The sequence below is a fragment of the Mesoplodon bidens genome (assembly GCF_964165515.1).
Source record: "Mesoplodon bidens genome assembly, chromosome: 3".
In the NCBI taxonomy this organism is placed as follows: Eukaryota; Metazoa; Chordata; class Mammalia; order Artiodactyla; family Ziphiidae; genus Mesoplodon; species Mesoplodon bidens.
Window position 1 is genome coordinate 151,499,602 of NC_138178.1, and position 26,933 is coordinate 151,526,534.

The 26,933-nt window shown below is 44.4% G+C and overlaps 1 protein-coding gene across 1 annotated transcript in view; it reads left to right on the top strand.

Annotated features, from left to right (window-relative positions):
• The window catches only part of FLVCR2 (FLVCR choline and putative heme transporter 2), a 65,292-nt gene that overhangs the window by 24,418 nt on the left and 13,941 nt on the right, over positions 1 to 26,933 (top strand). Inside the window, exons 2-5 of the mRNA XM_081229123.1 lie at positions 6,442 to 6,583; positions 9,304 to 9,444; positions 20,835 to 20,902; positions 22,107 to 22,210. Of these exons, the coding sequence (XP_081085249.1) occupies positions 6,442 to 6,583; positions 9,304 to 9,444; positions 20,835 to 20,902; positions 22,107 to 22,210 (455 nt within the window). The remainder of the gene's footprint in view (positions 1 to 6,441; positions 6,584 to 9,303; positions 9,445 to 20,834; positions 20,903 to 22,106; positions 22,211 to 26,933) is intronic.

Here is a 26,933-nt window from a genome sequence, read left to right on the forward strand (position 1 = left end):
ACCATGGCTCACAGGCCTAGCTGCTCCGCGGCATGTGGGATCTTCCCAGACCAGGGCACGAGCCCGTGTCCCCTGCATTGGCAGGCGGACTCTCAACTACTGCGCCACCAGGGAAGCCCGGTAGTTCTATTTTTAGTTTTTTTTTTTTTTTTTTTTTTTTTTTTGCGGTATGCGTGCCTCTCACTGCCGTGGCCTCTCCCGTTGCGGAGCACAGGCTCCAGACACGCAGGCTCAGCGGCCACGGCTCACGGGCCCAGCCGTTCCGCGGCATGTGGGATCTTCCTGGACCGGGGCATGAACCCATGGCCCCTGCATCGGCAGGCGGACTCTCAACCACTGCACCACCAGGGAAGCCCCTATTTTTAGTTTTTTAAGGAACCTCCATGCTCTTCTCCATAGTGGCTGTATCAATTTACATTCCCACCAACAGTGCAAGAGAGTTCCCTTTTATCCACACCCTTTCCATCCAGCATTTATTGTTTCTAGATTTTTTGATAATGGCCATTCTGACTGGTGTGAGATGATATCTCATTGTAGTTTTGATTAGGTCTCTAATCCATTTTGAGTTTATTTTTGTGTATGGTGTGAGGGAGTGTTCTAATTTCATTCTTTTACATGTAGCTGTCCAGTTTTCCCAGCACCACTTACTGAAGAGGCTGTCTTTTCTCCATTGTATATTCTTGCCTCCTTTATCAAAAATAAGGTGACCATATGTGTGTGGGTTTATCTCTGGGCTTTCTATCCTGTTCCATTGATCTATATTTCTGTTTTTGTGCCAGTACCATACTGTCTTGATTACTGTAGCTTTGTAGTATAGTCTGAAGTCCAGGAGCCTGATTCCTCCAGCTCCGTTTTTCTTTCTTAGGATTGCTTTGGCTATTTGGGGTCCTTTGTATTTCCATACAAATTGTGAAATATTTTGTTCCAGTTGGGTGAAAAATGCCATTGGTAGTTTGATAGGGATTGCACTGAATCTGTAGATTGCTTTGAGTAGTATAGTCATTTTCACAATATTGATTCTTCCAATCTAACAACATGGTATATTTCTCCATCTGTTTGTATCATATTTAATTTCGTGTCTTATAGTTTTCTGCATACAGGTCTTTTGTCTCCTTAGGAAGGTTTAATCCTAAGTATTTTATTCTTTTTGTTGCAGTGGTGAATGGGAGTGTTTCCTTAATTTCCCTTCCAGATTTTTCATCATTAGTGTATAGGAATACAAGAGATTTCTGTGCATTAATTTTGTATCCTGCTACTTTACCAAATTCATTAATTAGCTCTAGTAATTTTCTGGTGGCATCTTTATGATTCTCTATGTATAGTATCATGTCATCTACAAACAGTGACCCCTTTACTTCTTTTCCGGCTTGGATTCCTTTAATTTCTTTTTCTTCTCTGATTGCTGTGGCTAAAACTTCCAAAACTATGTTGAATAATAGTGATGAGAGTGGACAACCTTGTCTTGTTCCTGATCTTAGAGGAAATGGTATCAGTTTTTCACCATTGAGAGCGATGTTGGCCATGGGTTTGTCATATATGGCCTTTATTATGTTGAGGTAAGTTCCCGCTATGCCTGCTTTCTGGAGGGTTTTTATCATAAATGGGTGTTGAATTTTGTCAAAAGCTTTCTTACATCTATTGAGATGATTATATGGTTTTTCTCCTTCCATTTGTTAATATGGTTTATCACATTGATTGATTTGCATATATTGAAGAATCCTTGCATTCCTGGGATAAACCCCAGTTGATCTTGGTGAATGATCCTTTTAATGTGCTGTTGGATTCTGTTGCTAGTATTTTGTTGAGGATTTTTGCATCTATGTTCATTAGTGATATTGGCCTGTAGTTTTCTTTCTTTGTGACATCTTTGTCTGGTTTTGGTGTCAGGGTGATGGTGGCCTCATAGAATGAGTTTGGGAGTGTTCCTCCCTCTACTATATTTTGGAAAAGTTTGAGAAGGATAGGTGTTAGCTCTTCTCTAAATGTTTGATAGAATGCGCCTGTGAAGCCATCTGGTCCTGGGCTTTTGTTTGTTGGAAGATTTTTAATCACAGTTTCAATTTCAGTGCTTGTGATTGGTCTGTTCATATTTTCTATTCCTGGTTCAGTCTCAGAAGGTTGTGCTTTTCTAAGAATTTGTCCATTTCTTCCAGGTTGTCCATTTTATTGCCATAGAGTTGCTTATACTAGTTTCTTAGGATGCTTTGTATTTCTGTGGTGTCTGTTGTAACTTCTCCTTTTTCATTTCTAATTTTATTGATTTGAATCCTCTCCCTCATTTTGTTGATGAGTCTGGCTAAAGGTTTATGAATTTTGTTTATCTTCTCAAAGAACCAGCTTTTAGTTTTATTGATCTTTGCTATTGTTTTCTTTTTCTCTATTCCATTTATTTCTGCTCTGATCTTCATGATTTCTTTCCTTCTACTAACTTTGGGTTTTGTTTGTTCTTCTTTCTCTAGTTCCTTTAATTGTAAGGTTAGATTGTTTATTTGAGATTTTTCTTATTTCTTGAGGTAGCCTTGTATTGTTATAAACCTCCCTCTTAGAACTGGTTTTGCTGTATCCCATAGGTTTTGAATCATTGTGTTTTCATTGTAATTTGTCTCTAGGTAGTTTTGATTTCCTCTTTGATTTCTTCAGTGATCTCTTGGTTATTTAGTAACATATTATTTAGCCTCCATGTGTTTGTGTTTTTTATGCTTTTTTCCCTGCAATTGTTTTCTAATCTCATAGCGTTTTGTTCAGAAAAGATGCTTGATATGATTTCAATTTTCTTAAATTTACCAAGGCTTGATTTGTGACCCAAGATGTGATCTATCCTGGAGAATGTTCCATGTGCACTTGAGAAGAAAGTGTAATCTGCTGTTTTCGGATGGAATGCTCTATAAATATCAATTAAATCTATCTGGTTTATTGTGTCATTTAAAGCTTGTGTTTCCTTATTAATTTTCTGTCTGGATTCTCTGTCCATTGGTGTAAGTGAGGTGTTAAAGTCCCCCACTATTATTGTGTTACTGTCGATTTCCTCTTTTATAGCTGTTAGCATTTGTCTTATGTATTGAGGTGCTCCTATGCTGGGTGCATATATATTTATAATTGTTATATCTTCTTCTTGGATTGATCCTGTGTAGTGTCCTTCCTTGTCTCTTGTAACATTCTTTAACTTAAAGTCTATTTTATCTGATTTGAGTATTGCTACTCCAGCTTTCTTTTGATTTTCATTTTCATGGAATATCTTTTTCCATCCCCTCACTTTCTCTGTATGTGTCTCTAGGTTGGAAGTGTGTCTCTTGTAGACAGCATATATATGGGTCTTGTTTTTGTATCCATTCAGTGAATCTGTATCTTTTGGTTGGAGCATTTAATCCATTCACATTTAAGGTAATTATCGATATGTTTTTTCCTGTTACGTTTTTCTTAATTGTTTTGGGTTTGTTTTTGTAGGTCCCTTTCTTCTCTTGTGTTCCCCAGTTAGAGAAGTTCCTTTAGCATTTGTTGTAGAGCTGGTTTGGTGGTGCTGAATTCTCTTAGCTTTTGCTTGTCCATAAAGCTTTTGATTTCTCCATCAAATCTGAATGAGATCCTTGCCAGGTAGAGTATTCTTGTTTGTAGGTCTTCCGTTTCATTGCTTTAAATATACGGTGCCACTCCCTTCTGGGTTGTAGAGTTTCTGCTGAGAAATCCGCTGTTAACCTTATGGGAGTTCCCTTGTATATTATTTGTCATTTTTCCCTTGTTGCTTTTAATAATTTTTCTTTGTCTTTAATTTTTGTCAGTTTGATTACTATGTGTTTCAGCGTGTTTCTCAAGTTTATCTGGCCTGGGACTCTCTGCGCTTCCTGGACTTGGGTGACTATTTCCTTTCCCACGTTAGGGAAGTTTTCTACTATAATCTCTTCACATATTTTCTCAGTTCCTTTCTCTCTCACTTCTCCTTCTGGTACCTCTCTAATGCGAATGTTAGTGTGTTTAATGTTGTCCCAGAGGTCTCTTAGGCTGTCTTCATTTCTTTTCACTCTTTTTTAAAAATTCTGGTCTGTGGTATTGAATTCCACCATTCTGTCTTCCAGGTCACTTATCTGTTCTTCTGCCTTAATTATTCTGCTATGGATTCCTTCTAGTGTATTTTTCATTTCAGTTATAGTATTATCATCTCTGTTTGTTTGTTCTTTAATTCTTCTAGGTGTTTGTTCTTTAATTCCTCTAGGTGTTTGTGAAACATTTCTTGCATCTTCTTGATCTTTGCCTCCATTCTTTTTCCGAGGTCCTGGATCATCTTCACTATCATTATTTTGAATTCTTTTTTCTGGAAGGTTGCCTATCTCCACTTCATTTCGTTGTTTTTCTGGGGCTTTATCTTGTTCCTTCATCTGGTACATAGTCCTCTGCCTTTTTATTTTGTGTATCTTTCTGTGAATGTGGGTTTTATTCTACAGGCTGCAGGATTGTAGTTTTTCTTGCTTCTGCTGTCTGCCCTCTGGTGGATGAGGCTGTGTAAGAGGCTTGTGCATGCTTCCTGATGGGAGGGACTGGTGGTGCTTAGAGCTGGGTGTTGCTCTGGTGGGCAGGGCTCAGTAATAGTTTAATCCACTTGTCTGCTGATGAGTGGGGCTGAGTTCCCTCCCTGTTGGTTGTTTTGCCTGAGATGACCCAGCACTGGAGCCTCCAGGCTTTTTGGTGGGGTGAATGAGGGACCCCAGGATGGCTCATGCCAAGAGGTACTTCCCAGAACGTCTGTTGCCAGTGTCCTTGTCCCTGTGGTGAGCCACAGCTGCCCCCCGCCTCTGCAGGAGAGTCTCCAACACTAGCAGATAGGTCTGGTTCAGTCTCCTATGGGGTCACTGCTCCTTTCCCCTGGGTCCTTATGCGCACACGACTTAGTGTGTACCCTCCAAGAGTGGAGTCTCTGTTTCCGCCAGTCCTGTCGAAGTCCTGCAATCAAATCCCGCTAGCCTTTAAAGTCTGATTCCGGAAATCCTCCTCCCGTTGCTGGACCACCATGTTGGGAAGCCTGACCTGGGGCTCAGAACCTTCACTCCAGTGGGTGGACTTCTGTGGTATAATTGTTCTCCAGTTTTTGAGTCACCCACCCAGCGGTTATGGGATTTAATTTTATTGTGATTGTGCCCCTCCTACCGTCTCACTGTAACTTCTCCTTTGTCTTTGGATGTGGGGTATCTTTTTTCATGAGTTCCATTGTCTTCCTGTTGATGATTGTTCAGCAGTTAATTGTGATTCCTGTGCTGTCGCAAGAGGGAAGGAGCACACGTCCTTCTACTCGGCCATCTTGAACCAATCTCCTCAAATAGTAGATGCTTTAAAGATCTGTTTGATTTGTTGATTGTATACAGTGTACATTGGAACAACCCTGCACTGAGCCTATTGATGATGACTTTTGAGAATATTTCAGAGCTGAGAATCACTAGTGACCACCCTGAGTGGCTGTAATTGACAGGCTGGAAAACCAATACGGATGATCAGCACATGGGCAGCTGATGAATGGTGTTGGCCTGAAAGCAAATTGCTTCTCTACCTGCAGTTATTTTCAAGTTCAATGAAGGAAAAGTGGGACCTTAACACAAAAGACTTACTCAACTTCTCTCACTCTTACAATTTGGACCTGGTTATTTTGTGTGTTCTCACACTATTTTCATATTTCCACCTTGGTATTTCGTGTGGCAGAAGGGTTTGGGGAGTTTTATCACAGCTAGTCCCTCCTGAATCAAGGCATTTCTGTCCTCAGAAACACCCAAGGCATGTTATCTGTCAGGTCACTGGAGTTGGAACTGCAATGCAGATATAAGATGTTTCAGTTTGTTGGGTTGTGTTTGTATGTGTATTTATAGCCACTTTGCATGTGCCCATGTCCTGTGTGTATAAATTTATGCAGTTGTGTGACTTCACACCCCAGATGCTTTATAAATTACAAAGTTAACTTACACAGGGAACTTAAGCTTCTGTGATTGTAAATGTGGTAACGACGCTAGGCTTCTATCTCTCCCTGAATGCAAGTTCTTGGGGTTGTAGGGTGTAGAATTTTTCCCTCAGCTGGTCTCTCAGCTGCGGGTTAACAGATACAGTGAAATCAAGAATTTAAATGGCACAAAAAGCAAAACCAGCATTGTTTTACTCCACCATAGAGATGGGAGCATAGGAACCCTTCTTCATTAGTCTGTAGCTAGAGAAAAGCCAGTCAGCATTGAGAACCCCAACTACAATGGTTTTCACTATCTGTGATAGTGAGGGTGGTCAAGGGTGTGTGCGTTGAGCTGTCCATCAAAAGAAAGATCTCTCTGATGTCCTGAGGGGGGAGACAATCCCTGTTTGAGGTTTAGGGAGGACTGGAAGTTGGGGATTATGTTTCTCATTAGGAGGCTCTTAAATGTGTACTGTCACCTCTGGGCCATTGATACGACCATTGATTGTCTCTGTCTTCTATAGCTTGGAGTTGCCATTGGGTTCTTGGTCCCTCCTGTCTTGATACCCAACATCAAAGACCAGGACAAGCTTGCCTACCACATCAGCATCATGTTCTACATAATAGCAGGTGTGGCCACTCTGCTCTTCATCCTTGTCATCATCGGTAAGGTCATTAATAGGCTCATGGGGGTTGGGGAGGCAGGGGGATCCTGCTGACGTGGGTGAGGACCTTGTGAATATGGCCCTAGAGCAGCATTCTAGGTCCCACGTAATCTATAAAATATACCTATAGAAACTGGAAGCCAGGCTGCCAATGGTCTTCAAACGTTTTAGCCTGAGTAGTTGCTGCCGATTCAGTGCTATAGCTGGTCCTGTGTACTTTGTTAGCTGTTCAGTAAAGGTTAGTTGTAATTAACCAGTTCCCCAGTGTGACCTCATTAGAATGAATGGGCAGCCTGCTGATCCCCTGGATGAAGCCCTGGTGAGCGCTTATGATGTCACAGGTCCTGTGCTGAGTGTGCCTGATCTCACTGACTCCTCAATGGCCCTGTAGGGGAGGTACCAGCATCAGTCCCACTTAACCAAGAGGAAACAGTGACTTACAGGGAGATAAGGGAATTGTTCAAGGTTAGACAGTAAGTGGCAGAGGCTGGATTCCAGCCTAAGCTTATCTAACTCCATACCCTAAATTTCTGGAACACAAGAAAACAAAATAGGACTGACCCACAAACACTAATACTCTCATACATTCACCTGGGAATGCCCGGGGCCCACATTTTAAAATGCTTTTTTAAGATGTATATAAGATACGCTCATTATGGAAAAAATCTAGAAAATACAAAAAAGCATAAAGAAAAGAATGACCATTAACTTAGCCTTGTACCTGTTAATCCCAACCACCAGCCCCAGAGAATTATTATTAATATTCTATGTATGTATATTTAATCATTGAGGTATTTGGTTCATTTATATCCTTTTTTTCTCTTCTGAGTGATATCACATGGGCTGTGATAAATTCAGAAAGAGCATAGTAGGGTTTTCATTTTCAGTGAGTCATTTGTCTTTAAAAGTTAACCAGCTGTCTTCCTAATATCTGAAAGTTCCACCTCACACATTAAAGGTTTCACTCCTTCCTGCTGGCCTCAACTCCAGAGTCAAACAGTTTTATAATCATGTATCTCATCCAGCTATTCTCACTGTGTCATTCCCTCCCCGGGGTCCAAGCTGAGGAAGGGCTGCCCGATGGCTTTTCAAAGCTCACAGGATCTCTTGGACGGAGAACTTGGTGTTCCTGGAAAGGTGAGAAGCCTTGAAGCTGTGGTTGAGAACAGGAAAGAACCATCTCGGCCAGACTTTAAGTTTCAAATTGTAATGTGCTCAGCTCCAAACTCTTGTGTTTGTAGCAGATGAGGGCCTGGTTCTTTGCGGAGATCCTGGAGGTAGGCCATTTCTACACTTTGCATTTTACTAGTAAGGACAGACGGTTGCTCATTGAATAAAGAACTGAAAAATCTTATCCAAACTGTGGTTTGTGGTTGCCAGATCCTTGAGCAAACAGCTGCTGTTGCCGAGATTAAAAAAAAAACTCTTGCCTTGATTTCTTTCCCCTGATAGAAGGGGAGGTGAACAGGCAAGACAATGGTTGAGAAGTACCCAGTGGTGGGAAGTTACCCAGGACTGTTTCCGGAGAAGGAAGAAGCAGGGCTCTGAAGTCAGGGCTGGAGGGTTATCTGGATGGAGGGGGGAGACCTTTGATCTTCAAGAGACTAAACCTCATTTCCAGAGCTTCCTCTAGCTGGAGGCAGTTTCCTGACCTTTCAGAGGTGTTCTCATGGGGGCTGGGGACACAACAAGGTGCTTATTTACTTGGACCCAATTGGGGGACCGATCTAGCCAAACAGCTGGTTAAACTGATTTGGCCCCCAGAGAACTGAACCGCAATCAATGCAGTCAAATGGATTGTACCAGTTGTACTGAAAATAGAACATAAAGCAAATGGTTTTCCCACTGCCCCTCCCCAGTCCTTCCTATCAGAGTGGTCACACCTACAGGAGCATGTGTTAATCCTCTGGTTTCTCATGGGGCACATGTCTGATTCAGACTTTGAGAAACTAGGGATGGACTTTCCTATCCCTAGACCCAGGGACTGGGTCTTTCCAATAGAAGATCCTTTCCCTTTTTCAGGGAATGTTTATTGGCAGCATGTGCCAGGCTCTGTGCTCAGCATGGGCAGCACAGTTCCTTCCCCCCTGGGGGGAGCTCTGGTGCTGAGTCCTTAACTGGGCTCACTAATCCCAGAGCCTCAGCTCTCACTTCCTTCCTATCTCCGTGTTACTACTGAATTTCTTCAGTGCTCTGCCGTATGTTATTCCCCGGTTGTTACTCGGCTCCTTGATCCTTGAATACTGCCCAGCGATTGCAGCCGTCCAAAGGCCATTAAGAAAAAATAATCCGGGCTTCCCTGGTGGCGCAGTGGTTGAGAGTCCGCCTGCTGATGCAGGGGACACGGGTTCGTGCCCCGGTCCGGGAGGATCCCACGTGCCGTGGAGTGGCTGGGCCCGTGAGCCATGGCCGCTGAGCCTGCGCGTCTGGAGCCTGTGCTCCGCAGCGGAAGGGGCCACAACAGTGAGAGGCCCCTGTACCGCAGAAAAAAAAAAAAAAAAAAGAAAAGAAGAAAAGAATCCAAGGCACAGTCACGGAGCCACAGACAGTGAGATGCAGCTTCAAGAGAGGAGACTATAAAGGATTTAATTGAAGAATTAATATTTCCTTTTGGAGTCTTAGTTCCTTCTCAGATGAGGGAGTCAGCTCTCGTCCATGTATCAGCTCTGCAGGGTGGGACCATAGGGATTTGCAGTGATCTCTCTGTTTCTTTCCTTTCAGTATTCAAGGAGAAGCCTAAACATCCCCCCAGCAGGGCCCAATCCCTAAGCTATACCTTGACGTCCCCTGATGCTTCATACTTAAGTTCCATCGTCCGACTCTTCAAAAACCTCAACTTTGTGCTGCTCGTCATCACCTATGGTAAGATACAGATGTGTCCAGGAGTGTAATGGAACTGGGAGTGTGAGACAAGAGGCCTGATGTGTCTGTGCATCATAGTGTTTCCAAATCCCAAATGTATTTGTAAAGTCGTCGTTTAGGGTCAACCAGAAGAGACAACTCTGTCTCAGGGCCTTCGATGTTGGGTTACCTAGACAACCATTCCTTCCCTTATCAAGTTGTCTGGCAAAATGCCTGCTGATCCTCTGCATCTCAGTATGACTGCTGTAAAAAGCAGTATTAGGCGACCTTTCCTCTTTTATTTTGCTGTTCCTGGTACATCTTAACACTTATCATTAAAAAAAAAAAAAGATCATTTCCAGATCTGTTTTCCCACTCAACTGGGAACTCCCTGAGAGTAGGCATTTATGTCTTTTTACTTCATAATGCCTCAGCAGTGGCCAACCTGGAGTAGATACTCCAACAGTTATTAAATGAGTGATTGAATGAACGAGTGGATGGATATTTATATGAGTCTTGTGACATGAATCACTCTCCAGCCAATCCTTCATCTTGGAACATGGCTCCTTTTTTACCTGAATGCAAGACAACATCCCTCTTTCGTTTCATTTTCTTGGCTTTGGTAAGATAAATGTCAATATTTATGCTGGTGTATTGGCTTGCCTTTCCAGCAAGGCGTTTGCTGCATCTTCAGCCTAACGTTTAATGAGAACGTTGTTCTAGCCAGGAGCAAGGACAGAACCCCAGGGCACTCTATTAAAGGCGTCTTTACAGATCCACCCAGCTCTGCTGCTCTCCAGCTTACCCTCGACCATTTAACCCTCCAGTTTGTTTGATTAAAATCAAGAGTGTATATCATGCTCAGTAACCAGAAGAAGAAAAGAAATGAGATGGGTTGACGTGACTTATTCTTAGTGAAACCCCAGTTGGCTATAACCTCAGGTTTTCTCTAGGCTCGCAAACTGTATCTTACAACAATGCTAGCATTTACTACGTGCCAAGACTTCTTATATATTATTTTATTTAACTCTCACCACACCAGTGAGAGGTAAATAGTATAATTTTCCCCATTTAACAGATGAGGAAACAAACTCAGAGAGATGAGGTAAAAGCTCAAGAGCACACAGTTTTCAAAGGGCAGAGCCAGGATTCAAGTACAGATTTGTCAGACTCCAGAGTCTATACTCCTGATCCTTGATTGCCTATGCTCCTTCCTTGAATTGTACCAGGGCTTCACTTTAGGCTTATCAATGTCCTTCACTTAATTAAAGTGTTCATTAGCTGAGGCATTAGATAAGAGGCGGTATCATCCACAGTAGAGAGGCACACCTGGTTTTCAGGCATATGCACAGATTAGGTGACCTCTTATCTGGAATAGCCCCAGGTACCCACATTAGTCTCCAAGGCCTCTGGTCTCCATTCCTCCCTCTCTCCAACTTCTCAGTCCTGAGTATGTCTCTGCATTCATTCACAAAACAAAGAGAAAGTTTCCAATACTTAGGATGGCCAGCTAAAGATATTATGAGTTGCCCATCACTGAGAGGTATTCAAGTGTAGGTGGAACCAACCACTTAGTGGGGATATTGTGGGGAATATCAGGCTATAGATGGATAGTGAAACCTGATGATCTTTGAGTTCCCTTCCAGACTCAGGATTCCATGCCTCTAAGAACTTTCACTTTTCTCTAGAGTTAAACATCTTGAGTGCATCAACCTTTGACCACCATTAACCTTATGGCATCTGACAACAGGGCATTTGAGGCTTACCTTGGAATTCTAGGGCAGATAAGTGCTCAATAAATATCTTTTGTGAACGAGAGTGGCGATGGTAGCAATAACCAGTCAATGGCCTTATTCCAGAGGCTGTGGTCTTCAGTTCTGGATGCTGTTTATGGCAGGGTCAGGTCACTGACCCATGATAGCAAGAAATAAGAACAAAATGTACCAGGAGCAGTGCTGCTCCTGGTCGCTGTGGCTCAGCTCTGGGCCATGCTTTAGGGGCAAAGCAACTCCTTTTCCTTCCATCTTGTATGGCTGGTTGCTTATACGGTATTCAATCTGGCAGAGTGGTGTTCATCCTGTGGTTCTGGACACTCTTCCTTAATCTATTTGGTTAAGTGATAACACAGGGAATAAATGGGTTAGCACTTCTGGAATGGTGGAGTGAGGACCTTGCATCATCTGTTCCTCCATGAAAACAAGAACAATACTGGCAGACATTATCAAAATCAGTTGTTTCAGGGTTCTTAACCAAAGGCTTGAAACAATCCAGTGAGCATCTATTCAAGACAAATATCTAAATAACAGTAAAGTAGCAAGCTTTGTGTTTTAACTTGTCCTATTCCGATCCCCTCTTCCAGGCTCTTGTGGTAACCTTGAGAGACATGCAGCAGCCTCCCAGACATGGTAGCTGTGAAAACTAGCAGCCTCACAGCCACTGGAGGGGGCCAAACAATTTTGGAGCTCCCCCCAGAAGTCCCATCCCTAGGTCACTATTTGACTTCTATGGCAGTTCCCTGCAAAGGCCCCATTCAGAGGATTTGCCCATATTTGACCTGACTCAGAGCTTTCTCAGTGGGAAAGCGCTATTTCCAGGGCATTTGTTGAAAGCGATCACTGCTTAACATCACAGCTGCCTGAGGTAGCAATACTGGTTGGGGTAATCAAGAGGCTGACCAAAGACCTTGAAAGGAAAATCTGGAGAATGAGATGTCCAGGGGGCTTTGGAAAGCTCTGACATATTCTTAGGAATCTAGAAATCCACATGCACATGCAGAGTTGTGCACGTGGCCAGGAAAGACCTGAGAAAGCCCTAAAGTCTCACCTCTGGCTGAACTTGAGGCTCTGTGTAAGCAGAAAGTGAAGGCTAAGGCAGAGTTGTCATCACCCTGCTGGAGCATCACAGACAAGTCCCAGCGCACACATAGAGGTCCTCAGCAAAGGTGGGAGACTTGTGGGCTTAAAGTATTTAAGGAAATCTCTGTCTAATCCTTAGCTCAAAACTAAGCTAGTGGAACAGAAACCTCAGTGGCTGCACATGACAAAGAACACAGACTTTACAAAATGAGTCCAGGAAAGTCAGTGAACAAACAGCAGCAACAGTAACAAATCCTGGGGAAGGAGGAGAATCTCATTTCTAGAGTTGACATTATATTTAAAATGCCCAGTTTCAACAAAAAATATGAGACATGCAAAGAAACAGGAAAGCAGGGCCCATACACAGTTAGAAAGCTGTTCCTGAGGAAGCCCAGAGGTTGGATGTAACAGAAAAAGATAGTAGCTCAGCTATTATAAATATATTCAAGAACTAAAGGAAACCAATGTGTAAAGAATGAAAGAAAAGTAGAGAATGATGTCTCACCAAATAGAGAATATCAAGAAAGACAAATCAAAAAGAACCAAATATAAATTCTGGAGTTGAAAATACAATAACTGAAATGAAAAACTCACTAGAAGGCTCAACACTAGATTTGAGCTGGCAGAAAAAAGAATCAGTTAACTTGAAGATAGGTCAAATGCAATTATCCTGTCTGGGGAACAGAAAGAAAAAAGAAAGAAGAAAAATGAGCAGATCCTCAGAGACCTGTGGGAAACCATCAAGCATACCAACACATGCCTAACAGGAGTCCCAGAAGAAGAGGAGAGAGAAACAGGGTGGAAGTAAATTGCCATTAAATTGAGACGGTGCTAAACTAGAAAAACAGTTCACTTCTGTGCCTCTGGAAGCATTTGACTATGTTGTGTATAGATAGAATTTATTAACATTTTTCTCAAAGGCCTGAGGTGATCCCAGTGAGGAGTTAAACTAATCTGGTTGTTTGTACACATTTCATTATAGTCAGAGAACCACAAGCCTTATTTTTGTGGTAGAGAGTTGGACTTGGTGACAGGGATCTTTGCCAACAAGGAAATGATTCTTAGGCTGGATCACAGATTTGGGAAAACATGTTATTGAGCCTTTACTGTGTGTCAGGCACCATGTGAAGTGCTTTATATGCATTATCTCATTTAATCTTCAAAAGGAACCCATGAACTAGGTGTTCAACTGCTTCATTTTATACCTAAAAAAACTGAGGCTCTGATTGAGCTCCTTGTCCGTAATTAGACAGCTAGCAAGCAATAGAGCTTAGACATAAACTTCTGTCTGTCTGAGATCAAAGCCTATCTTCCTAACCACCGCACCATTTTGCCTTCCCGTGCAGAAAGGAGCCTCTTGGAGACAGAGCCAGGGGTCTGTTTTCAACCTCACTCAACGGAATAGCCTCTGGGTCTATCTAGCAGGGGTGGTAGTGGTGTATGTCCTTCCTCAGATTCAGTCCTCAGACCAATGGCCTTTCTTCTGAGATGAGGGTCTGGAGTTCTGGGGTTTAGAAGCAGGACCTACCTCCACTGACCGGCCATCTTTGGGACTTGGGGATGGTGAGGTTTCATCCGTAGTGCGTCTCTCTAAGGGTTACAGGTCATGTAAAGGCACTCAGTCCACCTGAGAATCCCTGCTTTCTTCTCCCACTATCTTTGCTCCAGATTAAAAATGCACACACAACCAAAAAAACCCTCTATAAATTCAACTAAATTCTTTGAGACCTCCCAGAATGCCTCCCACCTTCCATGCAGTTTCAGGTTGAGTTTTGAAGAGGGAAATGGTTCACAGTTTATATGTACACACATATAACCATATAGTGCATATGTACATTATATAGTACATATGATGTTCCTATTTTCCTCTGAATTATAAACACTTAAGAGCATGTAGTTGGGAATCAAGCAGTTGATAGTGTTTCATGGATGTATTTGCTGGATTTGGGTGGACATGTTTTGGAGTAAGAGCCTTGACTGGGGGACCAGTGAGTTCAGAGTTGGTACGTAAGGAATATAAGGTCTAAGTTTTAGTGTCAGCTCTGCTAATTACTGAGTGTACCACCTTCACCCATCCTGTGCTCATCGTGTGTCTCTCTAAGAACCACCCCTCAGAAAAGAGTAAGAACATTTGCTTCCCACTGGAGTTCCCTGGATGGAAATGAAAGCTTTTAAAGTAATTGTGAATCAAAACACTGCGTGCAGCCACAATGCTGTTGCGTTGGGAAACTTGCCCATTTCCTACAGTCTTTTTGTTTTTTGAATGAACTAGATTTCGACACGTAGGGAGTAGCTCTCGTGCAGCTGGCGGGATGTCCAGTATTGTACTGGTAGTGACTTTCCAAGTGCTTCTCCAAGCTGCTGAGTCAGCTGCCCCGAGCTAAGGTGCGGTGATATAGTGAAGGCTTTGGAGGAATTCCAGTGCCACTGCCTTTTCCCCACGGGCTTCTGGCCACACTCTTAGAGGTAGGTTTCAGACATAAATTAAGGGCCTTCCGGCTAAGTTGGAATTTCAGATCCACAACAAATTCTTTTTTAGTATAAACATGTCCCACAACTATTTGAAGCATTCTTATGCTGAAATTCAAATTTAATTGGGTGTGCTGTTTGTTTTTTCCTAAATCTAGCAGCCCAATTTAGAGGGGAGGAGGTGCAGAAGCTGGGTTTGTGCTTGATGTTGCTGAAGTATCACAGGAATGAGAAACTACCACCTCCTCTAACAAAATACCCTCCTTATTCTAACATGGCACTGCAGGAAGACACAGGGCTGGAAGCAGATTCTCCGTGGCTCCACCAGAGCCTGGGGCTGGGCAGGTCTTGTGGTGAGCGTCAGCCGTGGGTGTGGGGTGGGGTGAAGTAAGAACCTTTCTTTGGCACCCCCTCGGATCTCCAGGCCTTGCTTTCACATGGCTTCCCTAACGTCTTTGCATTGATGGCTAACGACTGCCCTGGTAAACAGACTGGTGAAAGGCTCCTCTGCTGGAGAAGTGTCCTCCAAGGGATTGCTCTTCCCTGTCATCCCCCAGCCTTGCCTCCAGCTATGCTTCTGAAGAATCTGTGCAGTGTTGGGCATCTGAATTCAGAGCCTCAGCATGTGTCCTGAGGACACCTTTCCTTGGGGCTCTCAAGGGCTTTACACCGCCCGACCTGGGCCTCGGCAGGGGCTTTGTGCCCCTTCAAGATGCTGGCTTCAGGGTGGGTATAAGGTCCTTCCGGGATTCCCTGGAGCTTTGCCGAGGTCAGGCTGGCCCTTTAAAAAGAGGGTTTCCTACAAGTTCAGGAAGGACAAAAGGGAAATGAACACAGAGTAACCAGAACCCAGAGATGGGATCTGGGATCAGTGTTTCCCACGCTGGCCTGATGATAGAGTCCCCTGGGGTGCTGGGTGGTGTGTGCCTCAATTCCTACCTCTCTTCTGGAAAGTCAAATTCAGATAGTCTGGTCCGGGCCTGGGAATCTGCTTTTCACAAGCATTCCTGGAGATTCTGGTTTGCAGCAGGGTTGAGAACCTCTAAAGTAGGTGTGCTATGGGTGATTCTCTTGAAGCCCCTTCCCATCCCAGCTGCCTCCATGTTAACCCCAGCCTCTGAGGGCCTGGGCCTGGTCTGTGATCTTCCTATGCCCAAGGCCATTTATCCCCAAGTTTAAGAAATGCCAAGGGTTTTTGTTGTGTTGTTGTTAAAATGCGGATTCCTAGCCCCAATCCAGGGGAATCAGATTTAGTTGGTCCAGGGTGCAGCCCAGGAATCTGCGTTTTTAGACTCTGAGGCTTACTAATGCCAGTGGTTTCTAAATGCCACCACCCTTTGAAAAAAATTAGTCTTGACACAGGAGAGAAACTCAGAGTGATGACAAGTCAGTCCCTTCTGCCTTCCTAAAGCTCACCCCCTCAGTGACCTGCACTCCTCCCAGGTGGCTGATACCAGGGGTGACCAGGCCTTTCAGGGGCCATCACATTTCCTCACCTGGCAGGCTTACCTTGCTGGGGATAATCATACCCGAATATAACACAGTCACTGCCTTCCTGTAAGAGGTACTTATGCACAGGGCAGGGCACACATTTCATTCCTGCCCTTCAGTGTGGACACCGGACCCTTTGGTTTGGGCAGTGGAGTGGACTTGTGCCGTTTAACTGTGTCTGGCAACCTTTGGCAATATGGGAGGGACATCTAGCTTCAAGAGAGAGTCAGAATTTCTAATTCCTTTAAGGTTGGCCTGTAGAAAGAATTGGAAAGAATGGTAGCCTTCCAGGGCGAACCCCTGCCCCCTCCACATCCTCCCTACCTTAGCCCTGATTCCTGTCTGGCTGGGAGCAGGGGATGGTTATTGGTAAACCAAACTAGTCTAGCAGAGCCAGTAGGTCTCAAACTTTGAGGCTTATCAGAATTACCTGGAGGGCTTGTTCAAACACAGATTGCCTGAGGAACCCCACTCCCAGTGTCTACAGCAGGAGGTCTGCGTGGGGTCAGGATTTGCATTTCTCACAGGCTGCCAGCGATGCTGATCTGGAAGTGATTTCTCTAAACCTTTAAGCCTCACAAAGCTGCTCAGCCTCAATAGCCTGGGTTAGCCTGATCAGGACTGTTTCTCTCCACGTTTTTCAGGGTCAGGAAAGTGCTGGTGTTTGAAGTGGGGTTTTTTTCGCACAGTCCTCCTGGATAATTTCGCAGTTTCCTGAGGATTCTGCCCCCTTGTTCATTCCAGGTGGGCACAAGCTGAGCTTGACCTCGTGTACGCCCTGGCGCCTGGCCCCGTTAGGCTGAGGGGCAGGAAGGGGGCTGAGTTCATCCTCCTCCCTGCACTGCTTCTTCCCCACACCCGCCCCCATTTCAGGAATGTGTCTCCTTGTGGGCTGTCTTGACCCAGGAATGGAATTTCTAGTGGCTGGGTGTGTGGTATGAAGGTGCGGCCGGTATGCTTGTTGGGTGAGAAGTTGCCGAGAGTCTCAGAGTCCTCCTGACCATGAGTGTGGCCGTTGCAGTCACATTTGGTGACACTTCTGGGTTTGCCGACTGACTGTTGGCCCTGTGCCCCTCAGCAGGTGGCATTGAGCTCAACCTTGTTGCATCCCTGAGGTGACCTGCTGGGAGAGGCTGGGGCACGAAATTGCCAGTAACCTGAGCTGGGGAAATCACTGAGGATCAGATCTGTAAGGATATGAAATCAGCGGTTTAAGATGGAGGACCTAGAGTCCATAGTCTGGGTTTGAATCGAACCCTGCCTCTTACTACCCGTGTGATGGTGGGAAGGGCAAACCAATCTCCCGTCCCCATTTTGCAGGAGAATTTGACCTTCACTTAACTTTGTATCTCATTCCTCTGGGAACCTGACAAAGGGAGTAAGTCAACTGCATTTAGGCAACATTGCTTCTGATAAGAATGACCTATTGTGATATAAATGACTGCAAGTGGACTTCTTACCCCTGTTGGGAAGCCATTCTTTGTGCTTCTCTGAGCACAGTGACTCTTTCCACTGGCCTGTCCTTTATGGAGATCCTGGTAGCTATGCCTGTGGATGAGTCACAAGCAATAGTGGCTCCTGGGAGGGGTTGAGCCAGGGTGGGTGCCTTACTCACCTTTCTCTGCACTGAGCTGCCAACTCGGGGGCAAAAGAGAATAGCTTCTGAATGGCTCTATGGACTGGGGTTCTGTGGACTGGCTCCAGTGGAGAGGAGCTCCTGCGGCCGCCCTGTCTATGAGCTGTGTCCTCTCTTACATGCTGCTAAGTGGACCTAATGCCAGGTGTGCCAGTGGTAGTTGTGTGAGCCTCAAAACTAGTTAAAATTAAAAAGACTCCTGGTGGGCCTTCCAGAGTGACCTCTGTATTTCTTTTTAAAATCTGTGTGCATTTTTCTTACCTACAAAATGGGAAGGAGAATATTAGCTACTTTCTAGGATTGTTATGAGGATTGCAAGGTGTTTAGATTGTAAGGTGCCTAGTACATAAGTGTATGCTACTACCATCACCACCACCATCACCACTACCACCATCACTACCATCATCACCACCACCACCATCACCACTACCACCATCACCACCATCATCACCACTACCACCATCACTACCATCACCACCACCATCACCACTACCATCACCACCACCATCACCACTACCACCATCACTACCACCACCACCACCATCACCACTACCACCATCACCACCATCATCACCACTACCACCATCACTACCATCACCACCACCATCACCACTACCACCATCACTACCATCACCACCACCATCACCACTACCACCAGCACTACCATCACCACCACCATCACTACCATCATCACCACCATCACCACTACCACCATCACTAGCATCACCACCACCATCACCACTACCACCATCACTACCATCACCACCACCATCACCACTACCACCAGCACTACCATCACCACCACCATCACCACTACCACCAGCACTACCATCACCACCACCATCACCACTACCACCAGCACTACCATCACCACCACCATCACCACTACCACCAGCACTACCATCACCACCACCATCACCACTACCACCAGCACTACCATCATCACCATCACCACTACCACCATCACTACCATCACCACCACCATCACCACTACCACCATCACTACCATCACCACCACCACCAGCACTACCATCACCACCACCATCACCACTACCACCATCACTACCATCACCACCACCACCACCACCACCATCACCACTACCACCATCACTACCATCACCACCACCATCACCACTACCACCAGCACTACCATCACCACCACCATCACCACTACCACCAGCACTACCATCACCACCACCATCACCACTACCACCATCACTACCATCACCACCACCATCACCACTACCACCAGCACTACCATCACCATCACCACCACCACCAGCACTACCATCACCACCACCATCACCACTACCACCATCACTACCATCACCACCACCACCACCACCACCATCACCACTACCACCATCACTACCATCACCACCACCATCACCACTACCACCAGCACTACCATCACCACCACCATCACCACTACCACCAGCACTACCATCACCACCACCATCACCACTACCACCATCACTACCATCACCACCACCATCACCACTACCACCAGCACCACCATCACCACCACCATCACCACTACCACCAGCACTACCATCACCACCACCATCACCACTACCACCATCACTACCATCACCACCACCACCATCACTACCATCACCACCACCATCACCACCACCACCAGCACTACCATCATCACCATCACCACTACCACCATCACTACCATCACCACCACCATCACCACTACTACCAGCACTACCATCACCACCACCATCACCACTACCACCATCACTACCATCATCACCATCACCACTACCACCATCATTACCATCACCACCACCATCACCACTACCACCATCACTACCATCACCACCACCATCACCACTACCACCAGCACTACCATCACCACCACCATCACCACTACCACCAGCACTACCATCACCACCACCATCACCACTACCACCATCACTACCATCACCACCACCATCACCACTACCACCAGCACTACCATCACCACCACCATCACCACTACCACCATCACTACCATCACCACCACCACCAGCACTACCATCACCACCACCATCACCACTACCACCATCACTACCATCACCACCACCATCACCACTACCACCATCACTACCATCACCACCACCATCACCACTACCACCATCACTACCATCATCACCACCAGCACCACTACCACCATCACTACCATCATCACCACCAGCACCACTACCACCAGCACCATCATCACCATCATCACCACCAGCACAATTACCACCAGCACCATCATCACCATCGTCACCACCATCATCATCACCATCATTATGAAGGGAGAGCAGAAAGCCCTTCTCCTCTGGATCAGTTTCAGTCTCATCTTAGTCACTAAGTCACTGTATGGCTTTTGACAAATAACCTCATCTTCTAAGGACACAGATTCTTACAGTATATGCTAGGTGCTCCATTTATTTCTTGGATGAATCGATAAATTAGGAGAGTCAACTAAATGCTCTTTAGGGTCCTTTATGGTTTTGAATATAAGATTTTGTGTGATGTTGAATCTGAGAAAAAAGTTGGAGGGATGTGGAAAGAGGTGAGAATCTACCTGCAGAGGGAGTGTTGTCAGGGGTCAGAGGTCTGGAGCATTCTGGTGAGGGGGGACAGGTCATCAGGAGGAGGTGGAAGGGGTCCAGTACTTCTGCTGGCCCCTTAGGTCAGGCCAGTGCTTAAGAGGAATGTAGATGGCTCTGACCTGGGAGTAATACTTCCTGGAGCCTGTGTTTCCAGGACAGGGATAAAGGGATGAGAGGGCATTGGTGTGTGGCTAAGAAGAGGTTCAAATGGTTAGTTTCGGTTGTTTGGAATATTTCTTCTTTGAAACACTACCTCCAGTGGCAACAAGGCTGAGGATTTCTGACCTCCCTCACCACTGTGGGGAGAAGCCAGCAATGGCCCCAACAGGAGAATGACCCTAATGCTGTGTTTCTCCCTCCCTCCTTCAGGTCTGAATGCTGGTGCTTTTTATTCCTTGTCCACTCTGCTGAATCGCATGGTGCTCTTGCATTACCCGGTAAGGGTGTTCCCTAAGCTTGCTGGGCCCTGAGAGAAGGAGGTTTCTAGTCTGTTTGGGCAGGAGCTGGGGTGGCAGCGTGGTATGCTGTGGGCTCCTGAGATTTGGAAGGAGGCAGCCCTGGGTCTCAGCTCCAGCTCCGGGGGTCCTCACAACCAGCTGTGTAATAAGCTGGTTAGTGTCTTTGAGCTCTCATTCTCTTTTCTGTAAAGGAAGTCTAATTACTTACTGAAAGATTGATTTTAGGATTAGAAAGTAAATAATAAGGTTTATATATGTAAAGCGCATAGCATGGTGCCTGGCAACACAGTAGGTAAACATATATACAATAGAATCACATAGGAAATAAATTAAGTTGTGAAATGTGGGCAAGGTTTAATTTTAAAGTCTTATTTACTCAGCAGAAAGCATGTTTTAAATGTTTTCAGAGCCAGCGAGGGCTGGATACTGGGAGTGGGACACTGAGTATCCTGGAGTCGGGATCCCGGGTCCAGCCCTCTTTTGAAGGGTTGAGGGTCTCACGCTTGTGGGAGGGGTGAGCCACTGTGGCTGAGCGTTCCAGTGTTGGAGGTTGACAGGTCTGAGTTCAAATCCTGCCTCTGCTCTTAATAAAGGCCTCATGACCTTGCGCTAGTAGGTTAATTTCACTGTGCCTCAGTGTCTTCATCTGTAAAATGGAGAATATTGATTAAGCTTCTGGTGGGGAATTAGGAGAATTAAATGAGATGATGATATAAAATCATCAGCATGGTATCTGGCTTTGAATAAATGCTCAAAAATGTATAATTATTATCTTCCTATCTCTTCAACAGTGATAACTGAAAATACCTAAGTATGGAATGTTTGGATATACATAATTCAGTTTTTCCATCTGTGAAATGGGAATAATGGTAAAGGTTTGCTATAAGGATTACATTTTAAAAAATCCATCTAAAAGTGGTTTCTAAGGACAGAATTTGGTTCACCCTAGCATCCAGTATCATTCACACACATCCAGGGTTATATTATGTTGGGAGGAGCAATTATTCTAGGATTCTCTCTCCACTGTCAGCTTCTTACAGGCCATCTTGTCCTGATACTTTCTGAGAATTGGCTCTAATGAAGCCGGAGTTACTTGCCTTTGCCCCTTTGCCTTCTGCTGACTGCGCCCTGTCAGATATCTTGTCCCATCACTGAGCAATCACTGGGGCTGTGGTTTCCCCAGGGTGAAGAATTGAACGCTGGAAGAATCGGCCTGACCATCGTGGTTGCAGGAATGCTTGGGGCTATGATCTCAGGCATCTGGCTGGATAGGACCAAAACCTACAAGTAAGTGACTCTTCCTCTTGGACTGAATCGGGAACCCCTGTCTCGAAATGACATATTCATTAGCAACACGGCTCCAAAGATGTGACTGTGGCAGCTGGGGGTCTGAGTGGTCAAGCGGGGAGTTCAAATGTATCTTCTCTGAGCCTCAGTTTCCCCATTTATAAAATGAGGGAAGCAATGCCTGCCCTGTGGGGATCATAGGAAGATTAGAGATAGGAGACATGAGGCCTGTCAGAGTTCCATCCCCCAAGTAGCTTGTGGAAGGAGCAGAGGAAGGAGAAAATAAATGTGGAAAAGCATCAACAGTTGGACAGTTTGTGGAAACTCCACAGAGTGGGGATAAGGAGGTGGTTCCCCTGCCCTGTTGCCATAGCTCCCTCGTGGACCCCATGGGGTTAACCAAGGTGCTCTGTTCTTCCAACAATTTACAGTGTGTTATCTTGCAATTGCTTCCACTTCATTGGTAAGTATTATGACATGCTTTAGTCCTGATTGCCCAGTGCATTTCTAAGAGCCACGAAGATTTTAGTGGATGTCAGGCTAATCCAGACGCTTACTAAAAATACAGATTCCTGGGCCCCACCCTCATGGATGCCAATTCAGTAGGGGAATCTGCGTTTATAAAAAAAAAACTAAAAATAGAACTACCATACGACCCAGCAATCCCACTACTGGGCATATACCCTGGGAAAACCATAATTCAAAAAGAGTCATGTACCACTATGTTCATTGCAGCTCTATTTACAATAGCCAGGACATGGAAGTAACCTAAGTGTCCATCATCAGATGAATGGATAAAGAAGATGCGGCACATATATACAATGGAATATTACTCAGCCATAAAAAGAAATGAAATTGAGATATTTGTAGTGAGGTGGATGGACCTAGAGTCTGTCATACAGAGTGAAGTAAGTCAGAAAGAGAAAAACAAATACCGTATGCTAACACATATAAATGGAATCTAAGGGAAAAAAAAAGGTCATGAAGAACCTAGGGGTAAGACGGTAATAAAGACACAGACGTACTAGAGAATGGACTTGAGGATATGGGGAGGGGGAAGGGTAAGCTGTGACAAAGTGAGAGAGTGGCATGGACACATATACACTACCAAACGTAAGGTAGATAGATAGTGGGAAGCAGCCGCATAGCACAGGGAGATCAGCTAGGTGTTTGTGACCACCTAGAGGGGTGGGATAGGGAGGGTGGGAGGGAGGGAGATGCAAGAGGGAAGAGATATGGGAACATATGTATAACTGATTCACTTTGTTATAAAGCAGAAACTAACACACCATTGTAAAGCAATTATACTCCAATAACAATGTTAAAAAAATAAATCAACCTGGATGCCTCAATTCAGTAGCCAGCCTTGAGGAAAATGCTCTGGAAACAGAGGCCCAACTTGTGTCTTTCCTGTGCTCTGCATGCACTGGGCACTCAGTTAATGCTGGCCAGTAGGGCAGCTGCCAGGCCAGGGTTGTCCTGCTCTGGGGCAGATCAACATTCTGGGCTGCTTTGTCAAAGCCTCCAAAGTTCCCAGTGTCTGGAGGCAACAGACAGTGCAGACCTGTTCTCTGTCACACAGATCCGCTTCTGTGAGGCTCTGGTCAGACCAGGGCTCTCTCTGTCTGCCTTTGTCAAAGGCTAACCCTGGGGATGTGGCTGCCTGGCTGGACACGACGAGGAGCCCAGCTGGGCTTAAGTACTGCTGGTGGAGCTGGGCTGCCGCCTCGTCTTTGCCATATGTCAGTTATTTGCTTTGGGTAGTGAGGACTGGCCACTCCTGAACCAGGGCACAGCAGCGGCCCCTTTTCTGGGCTTGCTGTGTGGCAGGAGAAGGGACAGATTGGAATGTTGCCTGGGTGGGGATGTGGGCAGCCAGATGATTCTGGTGAACTAGAAAATATGGTGAAAATACAGTAAAAGGGCTGGGGAGGACACTGCAGAATGCTGCCACCAGTTCCTAGTGTCACTTGATGTCTGCATCCTGCAGTCAGCATGGGACAGTCTTCTCCCTGCTCTACTACTTAGGCAGAGAAAGGGTGAGAGAGCTCCATCATCTGGTCATTTTGGTACCAGTTCCCTTTTCCCTGAGCCTCCCAGATTTGTCCTGTTTGGTTTGGAGGCTGGAAATTGGATGGTCAGGTCCCTTTATCTCTGGCTGCGACTACAGTTTTGTAGACAGTCTAGTGGTTTAAGAAGAAGCTATATGTAAACAAATATGGGAAAGATGAGCTTGTGGGGTCAGTGAGGGAGATGGGTGTCCATGGAGTTGGGTTCTGCAGAGGGGGAGGGACTGGATGTGGGGAGCAGGGGGAGGAGGGATGAAGCTCCTCTGCCCTCAGCAGCTGCTTTGAGGACCCAGGCGGGAAGGGCGTCCTTCAGAGGCTGTTGGTCTTTTCCAAAGATGCAGCCCCATCCTGTGTTAGTGTTCCTGTGTGTGGGAGTAGAGGGAGCACAGGTTTCAAATCCCACCTCTGGGTTCGAATCTTAGCTGTGCACTTCCTGGGCAGGTGACTTTGGACAAGTAACTTGACTGGTTTGAGCTCAGTTTCCTCATTTGTCATATTAGGGAGAGTCATACATCTCTTTTTTTCCTACCAGTTTTGTTGAGACATAATTGACATACAGCATTGTATAAGTTTGAGGTATACAGCATAATGATTTGATTTACATACATCATGAAATGATTGTCGTGATAAGTTTAGTGAACATCCATCATCATATATAGATACAAAATAAAAGAAATAGAAAAAAATTTCATGCTGAGGACCCTTAGGATTTAATCTCAACAACCTGTGTGTATAACATACAGCAGTGTTCATTATATTTATCATATTGTACCTTACATCCCTAGTACTTACTTGTCTTATAACTGGAAGTTTGTATATTTTGACTGCTTTCGTCCAATTCTCCATCCGCCTATCCCATCCCCATCTCTGGTAACCACAAATCTGGTCTCTTTTTCTATGAGTTTGCATGCTTGTTTGTGTTTCAAGTATTATTGACCTACTACACTATGTTAGTTCCTGTACACAACATAGTGATTTGATGTTTCTATACATTTCAGAATGATCCCCAAGATAAATCTAATTTGGATCTGTCACCATACAAAGAGATTACATAGTTATTGACTGTATTCCCCACACCATACATTTCATTCCTTTGACTCATTTATTTTCTAACTGAAAGTTTGTACCTCTTAATCTCTCTCACTTGTTTCTTTCCTCTCCCCCTTTCCCTCCCCTCTGGCAACCATGTGTTTGTTCTCTGTATCTGTGACTCTGTTTCTGTTTTGTTTGTTCATTTGTTTTGCTTTTTAGATTCCACATATGAATGATATTATATAATATTTGTCTTTCTCTGTCTAAATTATTTCACTTAGCATAATATCATCTAGGTCCATACATGTCGTTGCAAATGGCGAGATTTCATTCTTTTTTATGGCTGAAATATATGTATATGTACCACATCTTCTATATCCATTTGTCTGTTGATGGGCACTTAGGTTGCTTCCATATCTTGGCTATTGTACATAATGCTGCAGTGAATATAGGGGTAGTACATATATCTTTTTGAATTCGTGTTTTCATTTTCTTGGGATAAATGCTCAGGAGTGAAATTGCTGGATCATCTGGGTGTTCTATTTTAAAATTTTTCTGAGGAATCGCCGTACTGTTTTCCATAGTGGCTGCACCAATTTATATTCCCACCAGCAGTTCACGAGGGTTCCCTTTTTCATGTACTTGTTGGCCATCTGTATGTCTTCTTTGGGAAACTGTCTATTCAGATCCTCTGCCCCCTTTTTAATTGGGTTGTTTGTTTTTTGATGTTGAGTTGTATTAGGTCCTTTTATATCTTGGATATTAACCCCTTATCAGATATGTCTTCTCCCATTCAATAGCTGGCCTTTTAATTTTGTTGATAGTTTCCTTTGCTGTGCAAAAGCTTTTTAGTTTGATGTAGTCCCATTTGTTTGTTTTTTGCTCCTGTTTCCCTTGCCTGAGTAGATATATCAAGAAAAATTACTAAGACTGATGTCAAACAGTATACTGCCTATATTTTCTTCTAGAATTTTTGTGGTTTCAGGTCTTATATTAAATTTAAGTCTAATCCATTTTGACTTTATTTTTCTGCATGGTGTGAGAGAGTAGTTGAGTTTTGATTCATAGTCGTCCAGTTTTCCCAACACTATTTATTGAAGAGTCTGTCTTTTCCCCATTGTATGTTCTTGCCTCCTTTATCATAGGTTAATTGCTCACATAAATGTGGGTTCATTTTTGAATTGCTATTCAGTTCCATTGATCTGTGTGTCTGTTTTGTGCCAGTACCATACTGTTTTGATTACTATAGCTTTGTAGTATAGTTTGAAATCTCTGGGCAAACTGATACCTCTAGTTTTGTTCTACTTCCTCAAGATTGTTTTGGCTATTTGGGGTCTTCTGTATTTCCATACAAATTTTAGAATTATTTGTTCTAATTCTGTGAAAAATTTCATTAGTGTTTTGATAAGAATTGCATTGAATCTGCTGATTGCCTTGGATTAGGTTGTTTATTTGAGATTGTTGTTTGTTTGTTTCCTGAGACAGGCTTCTGTCACTATAAACTTGCTTCTTAGAACTGCTTTTCCTGTGTCCCATATATTTTATTATTTATTTAATTAATTAACTTATTTTTTTGACTTGAAATATTCTTTATTTTGTAAACATCTGTGTTTAAAATAGAT